Raw genomic sequence first — 11,705 nt, 5'->3', positions numbered from 1 at the left:
CATTTTACTGCGTTTTCTTCTTCGTCGGACGATGTTTCGAGAACGGATACAATGACTTTGCCACAATCTCCCTTGACCAGCAATAATGGACAGTCCAGGAAGATGCTACTGAGCTCCTCTCAACAGTAGCGCGGCAAGGATGGGGTTTCTAGGAACAAATTTTGTCGCCACGAGTTATCTCCTATAGTTCACAAGGCGTTATATGGCATTGCATATCCGAGATCGCAAAGCCTATTCACCGCCATTACCTTTCCAATACGGGCGATAGCCATTCCCATATACAGGACATGAAAGCTGGGTTACGCATTCAACGTGCACCTCCGCAGAAAGTCGAACATTTGCTGTCACGCCGCGGCGAAAACGACCTAGTTAATTAATAATATTGGGCTTGTCAGTCTGTGGCACAGGCTATGCTGGTAGAAGACTCCTGTCGACGGGATCTGACCTTGGGAAAGGACAAACTGCTAGCTATCGCCGGTGTGGCAGCACAGATGCACCATATGTATGGAGGTCTTTACGTTGCAGGCTTATGGTCAGATACCATAATCAGCGATTTGACGTGGAAAAGAGATGACACGCCGGGCCTCACATCGTATAGTAAGCCTGTAGGCTCTTTAGATGTGCCTACGTGGTCTTGGGCATGTACCTCCTGTCCAATCAGATCCAATACAATCCACCTGTTTGACTTTGATGCTCGCCTACTGGAATGCGGAATTCGGCCCAAATTCAAAAACGCACCTTTCGGAGATATAGAGGGCAGGAGTTTGGTCCTATCGGCGAAGATGGTCAAGGTTGAGAGGTCTCTTCGTTTTGACGATTGGTCGTGCAGCATTGTTTTGGACAAAGAATCATGCGATCAAGAGATACCTTATCCCAAAGACCATTCCCAGCTACTAAAGTTACTTGACCGAGAACGTGAGGAGAGATGGTGCATGCTGTTGGGACACCGGAAGCTATCCAAGTTCGAGAAGATGCCACGCCGACCCGTTGGCTTGATTCTCGCAAAATCAAAAGATTGTTTCGAAAGAGTGGGTTTATTTGAAGGCGAGTGGACAGGGCCTAATCCAGCCTCTGGTAAGGCTAACTTCGTAAGTCCCTGAAGACGAATCGGTTTTTGTCAAATGTCAAAAGAACTCGAGTTGAGATTTTCCAAGTACTAATCCTCGACTAGACGCTACAATTTGCATTAGTCTCTACAAGCACGTCGCCAGATGAAGACACGAAGATGATCGCCCAGGACGTCGCCATCAGTATTCTCAATTATGCAGAACCACATGAATCATGATATGGCCTGGTCCCACCTTTTGATAGGTTGCGAACAGTCACTGTCTAAGATAGATAGATAGGTAGAGAAGAGAAAATTGATCTAAAAGGATGTGAATACAGGCTTTGTGTATTGGAGAGGTAGAGAGGATCTGATCGCGAAGGACCTGAAATTCATTCAATGTGTCTCCGTTCGAGGCATGAATTTGGGTATCTTACATTCCGAAATTGTGGACGGATAAGTGTATATTTTATAGAGCGTCTCCTGAAGTTGTAGCAAATGAACGTCGAGGCAAAATCTCAGTTTTTTGGGCAAAACACAGATCGAATTAATACTTTTAAACTTAGTACAGCTAGTTTAATACAATTATTTAAATAAAATAATATAATTAAAGCCCTGCATTTTTTAATATATTAAAATTTAATTACAGATTTAAAATATTAATTTACGTAATATAAATACGATGTGTAATTTTATATAAAAAAAAAATTTATTATTAATAAATTATTTAATTTTGATTTAACGTTATATAATTTTAAATAAATTATTAATAAATTGTTTTAAATATTCATTATTAACGAACCGTTTTTAAACCTCGGCCTTTTTTTATAAAATAAATAAAATAGTTTTAATTATACCGAATCTTTAACCACCCACAAGAAATACTAATTCGAATGCGAACTCACCTCACACCTATAAATATTATAGGATGCAGTACACACACACATTCTAATAGCCCTGTCCTCATCATCGGTGCCGGTATCTCTGGACTTGCACTTGCTCAGGGACTCCGCCTCCGATCGATCTCATTCCGCGTCTTTGAGCGACATGCTCAAAGCTACAACTCTCAAGGCCATCACTTCCGCATTTCCCCGGAAAGTGTGGCAGCACTTGACTACATCCTCTTGCCCCAATGCAAAGACCTCTTCAAGCGTACAGCGGCCGAGGGGGGACGTTTCCAGCCACGATATGTGGACGCCAAAGAGTTCGAATTTGAGAAACCAACCCCTTTCTCAAAGCCACCTAGCATGCCCATCGACCGGACATGGCTGCGACGCTTGATGTTGCTCGGGATAGAAGATACGATTGAGTACGAGAAAGAATTCGTCTCTTATGAAATCCGGGGCAACGAGGTTCATGTTTCTTTCGCTGATAGATCCTCAGCCCAGGGTCGATTCCTGGTGGGAGCCGATGGCATCAAGAGTCGTGTTCGGAAGCAGTTCCAGCCTGATCGCAAACTTCTTGATCTTGAGCGTTGGATCATGTGGGGCAGGACATTACTGACACAAAGCCTTCGGGAGCGTTTGTCTGAGGATCATTTAACGTGGTTTATGGCTCTTGATGAAGAGGCCAATGTCCAAGTTGTCGCTGAACCAATGATATGGACCGAAAGCGTGAGGAAGGAATCGAGCAACACACTACCAGACTATCAAGACTACATGTACTGGGCGCTGTGCACAACACCGGGTCCAGGCCTACCAAAAACAGCGGAACAGAGAATGGAATTTCTGCAAAGAGTCACAAGCACATGGGATCCAGTTCTCAAAATAATACTCAGTGAGGCCGCTCACCACCTTTCGGCTTGTGTTCCTGTCCTTTCCAGCAAACCAGACATTAAGATTCAATCATCACAGCAAGAAGCCCAAGTGACTCTTCTTGGGGACTCGTCTCATGCGATGAGTCCCATGGGCGGATCTGGTGGGGATACGGCTATCTTGAATGCGGTAGACTTGGCGCAAACAATTAGCCAATATAGAATCACCCAAGAAAACATATATCAATTCCAAAAAAAAAAAAAAATTGACGAAAGAAACGAAGGAGAAGATCGAGCATTCTTTCAAAAGCAGGCAGAAGTTTTGGAGAGGGAAAAAATAGTTCTAGTACCAAGAAATTAATATTTGAGGGCTACAACAACTAGATTTTTATTAGAAAATACACTAAAACAATTTAGGTACTCGACGAGAGGGTCAATATTTACGAGCACTAAATTCAATGACTATAACATTGATAGCTAGACTTAAAATAATTATTCACAATTGTTTTAATCTCACAAACTAACTTAGTAAATAACTCGGTTAAGTTCAAATTTTTGCATCGCAGCTTATTTCTAGCTACTACTTGGGTTATCATTCATTATATTCAAACTAGATCCAAACCTCGGTCTTTCTTCTTCCTCACTTTACCCGGCTCTTCCAGATGTACCACGGAGCCTTTTCTAGATAATAGTCCACTCCCAGACCCGTTCCATGGTTTTGCTAGTTCAAAATGCCCAATTTCTGGCCGTACCTGACCTGCATTACTCGATGAGCTATGGCTGAAACGAAAAGCACTATTACTCTGCCAGCGCTATAGTAATGTTGCAAAAGTCATTGTGTGCTAGATTCCAATTCAAGAGAATTCGCGGCTGCGACAAAGTACTATAAGTATAGTGCGTGCCGTTCGGAATGAAAGCTCAAAAGTATATTTCCCTCAGCTCTCGACCGATTAGTTCTAATGGATTACTACCAGGAGCAACCGTGCGATCTTTCCAAATATGTCGGACCTTCTGAACACCAAATCGATATCTTTGAAGACTTTCTTTCGGCTATATACGCTCGGCCCTATACCCTTAGCAGTGTGAAAGACTTGAAAAACTTGACGGAGATTGCGGACTATTACTGCGCTCTACCTGCCCTCTCTCGCTCTCTAGATGGCGCGTTGGTGAAGAGTTCACACTTTGCCCGTTTCATGCGTTACAGTGCTGTGTCACTATTTCAGGTTGCTGCTAAGCTCAGGCACTCACTACTGTTCCGAGAGGCCCTGATCCGGGTCATAGGTCCAAACAATAATCCCAGTATCTCGAGATAACCGACCAGAAACTGAGCACAATTGCTGAATGTGCCCAGGCTAGAGTACTTCGGAAGGTCTCGGATCTCTGTCAAATATTGATTCGCCAGCTTGGAAGAGAGTCCCAGCTAGGATTTCGATCGCGGGAATTGAAAGAGCAGTGTCTTGACGGTCTCGAGTATTGCGATCCGGATGGTGAGGAGGATGGTATAAATGAGGAAATGGAGGATGAAAACGTGATTCAATATCTGTGGTACTTTCGGAGAATTGATGATGCTCTATCTTCATCCATCAGCGATTAGCGATTAGCGCTTAGAGGAAATCTTAAGTAGCAATCTGGTGCTTGATCAGACTACCAGATCTAGCGATGAGAACTACTTGACCCGAGACCATTTCCTCTGTGCTAAGATAAAGGATGACGAGCTACCTTGGGATGTCAAAGAGATCGATTGATAGAGGATCAGTATGCATTTGGTGTTGGTTCTATAATAGGTTGGCGCGGGAAATATTCAAGTTGGTGGGCATATGGAGCATTTGCAATAGCTACAAATCAACATGCATCTCCGCAATTGTTACAGCTGAGTCCTGAATATGAAGAGCCCTTCGATTTCATAAGTTTATATTATCGAAAAGGTACAAATATGATATCTACATAGTATTGGGACATTGAAAAGCACCCTTATTCTCATCCAGCACTTGCAGTAGCCTCTCGTTCGAAGCAGATGCTCTGCTGTAGCACCAATTCACCTCCAAAAGGACTAGTTAGCCTGGCAAGCACGGAGCCTTATTTTAGACCGGGTCGTGCAATTTCCACCACCTCTCTCTTTCAACTCTACACAATTGAATTTCGAGAGACCAGACTCGCCCATCAACAACTAGTCAAGCACTCATTATCCTTGACACCATCGAACATATCGAGCAGCATGACCATCAGCGCAATGGCGCCACCACCAGCCAAGAAGCAAAAGACCGACGACATCAAGTCCCCAATCGTGTTTCCTTGCCCCGGTCAAAAGCCCGATGTCCGCCTCATTGTCTTCGACCAAGAGTTCCACATCAATTCCACCCTGCTCAAGCTGAACTCTGCCTTCTTCCGCAAGTTTCTCGATTCCACTAATAAGACTGTTGTCGCCATCGATCCTACCTCTAGCAGTTCGACTTTGACTCGGCCGGAGACATCTCAGATCGGGTTTGGCTCGGTTTCGACTTTCGAGTACGAGTGGGTTACGAAGATTGATGAGGGAGGGGAGAAGTGGTTTCTAGTAGAAGACAATTTAAAGGTAAGTAGTCTATTTCTAAATGTTGCTCTATTGGCGGTTCTCTCATTCTGCCTTTAGATCCGTCGATGAAAGTCCTAAGGGTAGCTCAAATCATGAATACGAACGGCATGATCCGAAGTCCCGGACGATATCGTAGTCTCGATCTGGTGCTAACTGATAGCTGCAGAACTAATTATATAACCTTTTGGACTTCAAAGGCCATGTTTTTGCAGAGACTATCGCATTCGAAAAGCTGATGTGCGCAATCTATACTCGACCATATCAACTTATCAATACTAAAGAATTGTTGCTCATGACCGCTCTAGCCGATTACTATTGCGCACTTCCGATTCTCACCCGAATTCTCGATGGCGCCTTCATCAATAGTCCACAATTTTGTAAGGGCATCGGCTCCCACGCCAGTGAGCTCTTCGTTGCGGCTGCCAAAATCAGAAACGCCCTTTTGTTCCGCGAATGTCTCATTTGGGTTGTAATTTCTTACAGAGATCGAGAATTTGAAAGTCTTGAAGATAAGAGGCTTCGAATGATAGTAAGGTGCGCTCACGGCGAGGTTTCTACTCGATTAACGGGTGCTACAGCAGTGGTACTCACCAAGACTGCTGATACTTAGGCTAGTATGGACAATACTAACACTAAACTCGTGTTTGATAATCTGGACAGGTGGAATCTAGATTTTGATGAATGAGTCATGGATTTTCCTCGATGGCTCAGAATTTTTAAGGGCACAGATCTGCTATACGAGAGTGACAAGGTCTTGCTTGAAAGCAAGCTAGCTTTGGACAGTGGGGTTCATCAGGCTGGACAAGAAAAGAACAAGGATCATTTCTTTTGCGCAAAGATCAACGATGAGGATTTACCATGGGATATTAATGAAACAGACTGGTAACTTTTCACCGATGCGTCCAATATCCCAAACCTACCGGTCCTCTCTTGACTTGACTTTTCAAGTCCAGGAGCCATAATCGACCAAGCCTGCTGACATTGCCGGGCTTGAGCGCCTTGGATGGTCAGATGCTGGAAGGTTGGAGGCTTCGGTAGTCTCGGTGAGTACTTCAGAAGTGCATCAACAGCACATTTTCTGACTTCAGTCCCAGGTTCTCTATCATCAATCGCTCTTTTTCATACATCTTGGAGACCTTCAACAACAGGGTCTGCATAGGGAGTGGGAGTAGCCAAAAATAATGAGCACGAACACATTTCTTTCTGAAAAACTTTCAGAAATTTGCAGCTGGCAAACATGCTGGTTGACTCACAGGATACTAGGCTCAGTCAGGAGTGGACAAATGAAGGTAGCGTAGAAGCTTTTTGAAAATTAAAGCACTTATAAGATACTTCTCCCTCGTGAATTCTTGAATTCTGCTTTTTGCTTGTAATTTCTCATGATACTGAAGCCTTGACTCCAACCTGGCATCCGAGGCATGAGTTGAAAGCCTAGAAGCCCGAACCTCCCAACCTAGGTTTAATAGCCTGACCCCTTGACATACTTCAACACAAGAAGCCGATTACATTACGAGACATGCGCCGCATATATGCGAGAAGCATCGAACATTATGCAAGGGAAGGTCCCGACAACACTTCGAAAGTTGTCGAGTTGCATTCTATAATATTATAAAAAAATAAAAGTCAAAAATAAGAACATGTTTGCATCTTAGAAGGATGTTATATTATTAGAGCTGTTGTCCTTTTATCCCCTTTAATTTTACAATAAATTCTTTTTTATATACTTATCTTTTTTGCTCATTCCTATATCCTAAACCTTTCCTAATCTCTCTCCTGTCTTTTCTATAGCTATACCGCTATCTCAGCCAATGCTTATTAAACCTACAAGTGTTAGATGGAATCTCCACTTTTATTTATATTTAGGTCTAGTTCCAGGGGCACGCTAATTCCTAACCTCATATATCCTCACTCTCCCTACTGTATTTTAGACCTCAGACTTCCCAAACCTCACAATACGATTCTATTTGCCCAACTTGCTTTACCTACGTGCTGTACCTTGCCAGAGTCCATCTGATAACACGGATACACAACCTCGGATCCCACGCCATCGCCCCATCACTTCCTGTCAGAGTTCGTGAATAATGATTTTGTTGTAGTCTGCACTGTCGTATGTGAAGTAGGCTCTTGGATTTTAGAACATTGTATGACTTACACGTCGAATGAAGGCGGGAGGACGCTATTTGCCTTGTGTCGCAATCCAGCCACCATGAGTATCCATGTTCCTCTTTCGGTGATGAGCTGTTGTATCATTGGTCTTGAGAACATGGCACAGAGGATGGGAGTAATGATCTGCACAATAATCATCAAGAGTATGAAAGCCAGTAAGCGAACATCCGGCAGGCGAATGAATCAAAGAAGAATTGGATTTGGCCGCACGAAGTTGCCCTTCCATAGTAGGAGGACTAATCCTGGGCGTACCCAGAAATGAGATCTTCTGGATGTTCTGCCAATCTTTCGATCTTATCTCTCTAGTCTCTCGAGCATGGAGGCGCGATTGGTTGGAGTGGACGTGGACATGCATGGGGAGCATGTTGGAGCCGCTTTTAGCTCCTCCGAGGACTGCTTCCGCCAGCCTCATTCTTTGAATCCGTCAAATTATCACGCAAACTACATTTTGACTATCTGAATCCCGCCAAGAAGTTATATTGAGTATTCTGAATCACTCGCCACAGAAACTTACACCTGTTTCACCCTGCTGCACTCCACGCTCATGCGCTAGGGCCAAATGGAAACCTACGAACGCGAACAGAACGCCTGGCTCCAGGAAGATGGGAGACTCGCAGAGTTCCTTGCAGCAAACCCTACAGCTCTCTTCTTCCGCTTAATGTGGATTGACTACTTTGGAATCACCAGGGCGCGAATGCTTCCCAGGTCTCACCTATCCGACTTACAGCGAAGTAACAGCCCCCTATCAGTCTCTCCCGGAGCTCTCAACGCCCCATATGTTCCAGAGAGCGGGAGATTGCCACGACCAGGAGCTGCCAAGGTCCATCCCGACTGGGATTCTCTTCGACTGTGCAAGTTTGCTCCCAGCCACGCACAGATGATATGCTATATTAGCGAAGAGTACGACGGCTCCTTCTTTGAGAATGATCCTAGGACCATTCTTCAAAAATCAATCATACGCGCAGAGTCTTACAATTCGCGAAAAGTACTCGTGGGCTTTGAAACGGAGTTCTTCCTTTTGAATCCATCCACTACGCTGCCAACACCTATTCAGAACGGGAACAATTGCTGGAGTATGGCTGGACTGAGAGGGAAGCATTTAGCTGCGCTGGAGCAAATGGTTAGGGTTTTGGAGCAATCGGGTATCCCAGTTCAACAATTTCATACCGAGAATACAAATGGGTTCTTCGAAATTGCTACTTCACCAATGAGTCCTATGGAAGCAGTAGATGCCTTGATCTACACACACGAGACCATTAAAACAATCGCAGTTGCACATGGATTTCAAGCCACTGTCTTTCCCCAACCAAGTGACGTGGAAGTCTTCGCAGGCATGCATGCTCATGTCTCAATCACGCCTGCAGATGATGAAGACGCTTTTCTAGCTGGCATGCTCCAACTTCTGCCCGAAATCATGGTCTTGGGAATGTCGAATTACGATAGTCATGTCCGGTTGAGAGAACTTTCGCAGACGACTGGTGAATGGGTTAGTTGGGGGACAGAATTCAGAGACGTTCCCGTGAGAAAAATATCTTCAGGTCATTGGGAAATTCGATGTATCGATGGGACGGCAAATATGTATCTCGTCTTGGGAGCAATTTTGGGTGCCGGATGTAAAGGTTTGGAGGAGAAAGCTCGCTTAAAGTGGAAGGACTGTCAGAGCTCTCCTGGGTTGATGACTGAGGAAACCAGACTGGATTATGGTGTTGCTACTAGGCTACCCAAATCGATGAAGGATGGCTTGGAGACTCTCAAGAACGGGGCTGATGGGCTACAGAAGATATGTAGCAGAGGGTTTATCGATAAATGGACACATTTCAAGGGAAAGGAAGAAGAGGCATGCTCTCAGATGACCAAAGCTGATAGGAGAGCAGTCTTTCTAACTATATACTAAACGTCCTGATGAGAATTAGATGTTACACGTTGCTTCGAGTATTCGCTACTATAGATCTTTTCAACAGAGAAATACTTATTTTATTATATCATGAGCTAGCTGACTCGGTTTCGTGATGTCTCTATTCTGATGGATGACCTAAGATAACCTTCGAGAAATAACCATTTTGAGCCTGTGACATGGGGAAGACTTGACTAAGCCAACTTCTCGCAGGGCTTTGAGTGATGTGTCGACTCAGATTCGGACCCTGAAAAGGACAGTTGTGCTATGCCTCCGACTTCAGCTTGTAAATGCAGACCTACTGAATCTCACACCAGATGACATAGAAACATCATTGATCGCTCGTCAAACAAGACTGCGTTAATCTATGAACACATCACTTCTTCGCCTGTCAATAATGACATTGAGTAAAGACATTAAATGGAAAAATAATTCTCCTTTAAACGCATTGCAATATCATCAAAATCCCTAGCGCATAAGCCTACAACTTAAATTGATATCCCATCTTATTTACTTCCGCAGAATACCCTACAAAGCCGCTACTTCACCTTCAGGTCGACGAAAAGCAACCATCCGCAACTCAATGCTCTGCCTCGGCACCTCACTCTGTATCCCTGAATCAAACGCAGAATGAAACGCATCTCATCCCAGTCAGTCAATACACAGCATTTACACTAATCCAGACAGCGAACACTTACACGATTTCCTTGAATCCGTACTCGCATTACGAAACAGTATAGCTTCTTCAACGTTCTGATCACTGACAAAAAACCACTTGTGGCGTGGGCACGCAAATAGAAGTTCATTTTCACCCACCGTTTCGGGACTTAGCATATCGTTTGGTATGGTGTCGTTCTCAGGGTCGATAGGTGTAGTCGCATATGCCGAGTGGCCAGTCATTGTTGGGTCCTGACAGAACTCGCCAGATACTGATGACAAGGTTAACCATGTACTTCTTTGCAGAATTTCTTTTGAGAGAAGATATAGGGAACCTTGGATATACAGACTTCAAAAAATCCATGTCTTTATTGATGTACTCATTTACTTTATTAGGAAAGCTCAGCTTCATGCGAAGAACCAGTCCTCGTGTCGTAAAGTCGTGGTGTACCAGTCTCGCTGGCTGGTTATATGTGTTCTCTACTGCTTCTGGGTACCCGACATCGCGCTTTCGAAGCTATAGAGAAATTAATCAACATATATTGGACTACACAAGGAAAATTTCATTCTATGAGAGCAGTACCTGATGCTCGAGGACCACGACCTTGGAATATTCTGGGAAGCGTTCCAAGACAAGAGCCTCCATCTGCTGATAGTAGGCCAAAACGTCCGATTCGTTATAGCTTAGGGACTCGAACGTAGCTAAGATTGGAGAGTTGAGTAGACAGAACCCGTTCTTCTCGAGTCTGAAGTTGTCTTTGTTTGGGCGAGCGTCCTTGATGAGAATGTCTTTAACTTCGAAGATATGATTGCCGGTTTTTTCCGGGGCTGAAAAGTCTGCTGCATATGGCTTTTCAGTTTCGTAAAGCACGTCTCGTGCTATGTGTGTGATCTGGACTGCTCTGGTATTGGGATGTGAGGTTTCCATGGTTTTGGGGATGTTAATGAATCTGGAGACCTGATTGTGAAGGTTCTTCGGCCAGTGCAAGGGTAGTGCAGCTGAGAGAAAATAGAAATGGCGAGAAAGCCAGGTGTCTGGCACGGGATTAAGATGCCGATTATCATATATATGCTTCACAATACCATCTAGCTTCTTATGGTAAAAATTGCGTTGATCTACAACCCCGCAAGAGCATTCATATTTAGCTGTACAGGAGCGTGAAGACACCAAACCTCAAAATGAACCCGTACAAAGTAGCGAAAAAGGTGTTACAATAATACGAGGACCTTCGAGTCTCAATCAAAGCAAGGTCGTTCAATTTTTGCTTATTGAAAGGTAACCGCAAATAAACGCCATTCCTCATATCTCAAAACTACTCTCCCTGCATTAAAAGAGCGTCATATCCAGCGCACCATTCCTCCTTATAACCCATCATCACAATCCCCAAACACAATCCCATTCACTTTCCAACATTCGAACTCTACACACTCAATTCCACTTGCCTAATCACCGACCCCACCGCGAAATTGCCATTTGTAGCTGGAGCTGCTCGATTAGTAGTTGGAGCAGCGCTATTGGTAGCTAGAGCAGCGCCGTTGGTAAATGGCGCAGTTTTATCAGATGGAAGGTGCGTATGTCACGGGAACCTTATGGGCAGAAAAAAGTAGTATTAATAAG

General features: G+C 44.2%; 5 protein-coding genes across 5 annotated transcripts; 4 read left to right on the top strand and 1 right to left on the bottom strand.

Moving 5' to 3' along the window:
* Positions 1 to 181: 181 nt before the first annotated feature.
* Positions 182 to 1,474, top strand: LY89DRAFT_762181 (uncharacterized protein). Its single transcript, XM_018221569.1, has 2 exons — positions 182 to 1,088; positions 1,172 to 1,474. Exons 1-2 carry the CDS (start codon positions 411 to 413, stop codon positions 1,283 to 1,285), a joined length of 792 nt encoding a protein of 263 aa, XP_018076581.1. The 5' UTR covers positions 182 to 410; the 3' UTR covers positions 1,286 to 1,474.
* A 464-nt stretch (positions 1,475 to 1,938) lies between these two features.
* LY89DRAFT_574702 (uncharacterized protein) lies at positions 1,939 to 2,550 on the top strand (the record flags this gene model as incomplete). The annotated part of the gene is made up of 1 exon (XM_018208752.1): positions 1,939 to 2,550. A coding segment is annotated over one exon (612 nt), but the record flags the coding sequence as incomplete, so codon positions are not given.
* A 2,478-nt stretch (positions 2,551 to 5,028) lies between these two features.
* Positions 5,029 to 5,980, top strand: LY89DRAFT_574625 (uncharacterized protein; the record flags this gene model as incomplete). The annotated part of the gene is made up of 2 exons (XM_018208750.1): positions 5,029 to 5,352; positions 5,585 to 5,980. The coding sequence occupies 2 exons, from the start codon at positions 5,029 to 5,031 to the stop codon at positions 5,978 to 5,980; spliced, it is 720 nt and encodes a 239-aa protein (XP_018076579.1).
* A 2,115-nt stretch (positions 5,981 to 8,095) lies between these two features.
* Positions 8,096 to 9,497, top strand: LY89DRAFT_762177 (glutamine synthetase/guanido kinase; the record flags this gene model as incomplete). Its single annotated transcript, XM_018221568.1, has 1 exon — positions 8,096 to 9,497. The coding sequence occupies one exon, from the start codon at positions 8,096 to 8,098 to the stop codon at positions 9,428 to 9,430; it is 1,335 nt and encodes a 444-aa protein (XP_018076578.1). The 3' UTR covers positions 9,431 to 9,497.
* Positions 9,498 to 9,817: 320 nt separating this feature from the next.
* Positions 9,818 to 11,022, bottom strand: LY89DRAFT_290130 (uncharacterized protein). Its single transcript, XM_018206513.1, has 4 exons — positions 10,671 to 11,022; positions 10,438 to 10,604; positions 10,129 to 10,359; positions 9,818 to 10,071 (listed from the first exon to the last, which is right to left on the bottom strand). The coding sequence occupies exons 1-3, from the start codon at positions 11,013 to 11,015 to the stop codon at positions 10,287 to 10,289; spliced, it is 585 nt and encodes a 194-aa protein (XP_018076577.1). The 5' UTR covers positions 11,016 to 11,022; the 3' UTR covers positions 9,818 to 10,071; positions 10,129 to 10,286.
* Between the last annotated feature and the right edge of the window lie 683 nt (positions 11,023 to 11,705).

Source organism: Mollisia scopiformis (assembly GCF_001500285.1).
Source record: "Mollisia scopiformis unplaced genomic scaffold LY89scaffold_3, whole genome shotgun sequence".
NCBI lineage: Eukaryota > Fungi > Ascomycota > Leotiomycetes > Helotiales > Mollisiaceae > Mollisia > Mollisia scopiformis.
The sequence above is the reverse complement of the archived record's forward strand: the minus strand, read 5'-3'. Positions and strand labels throughout refer to the sequence as shown.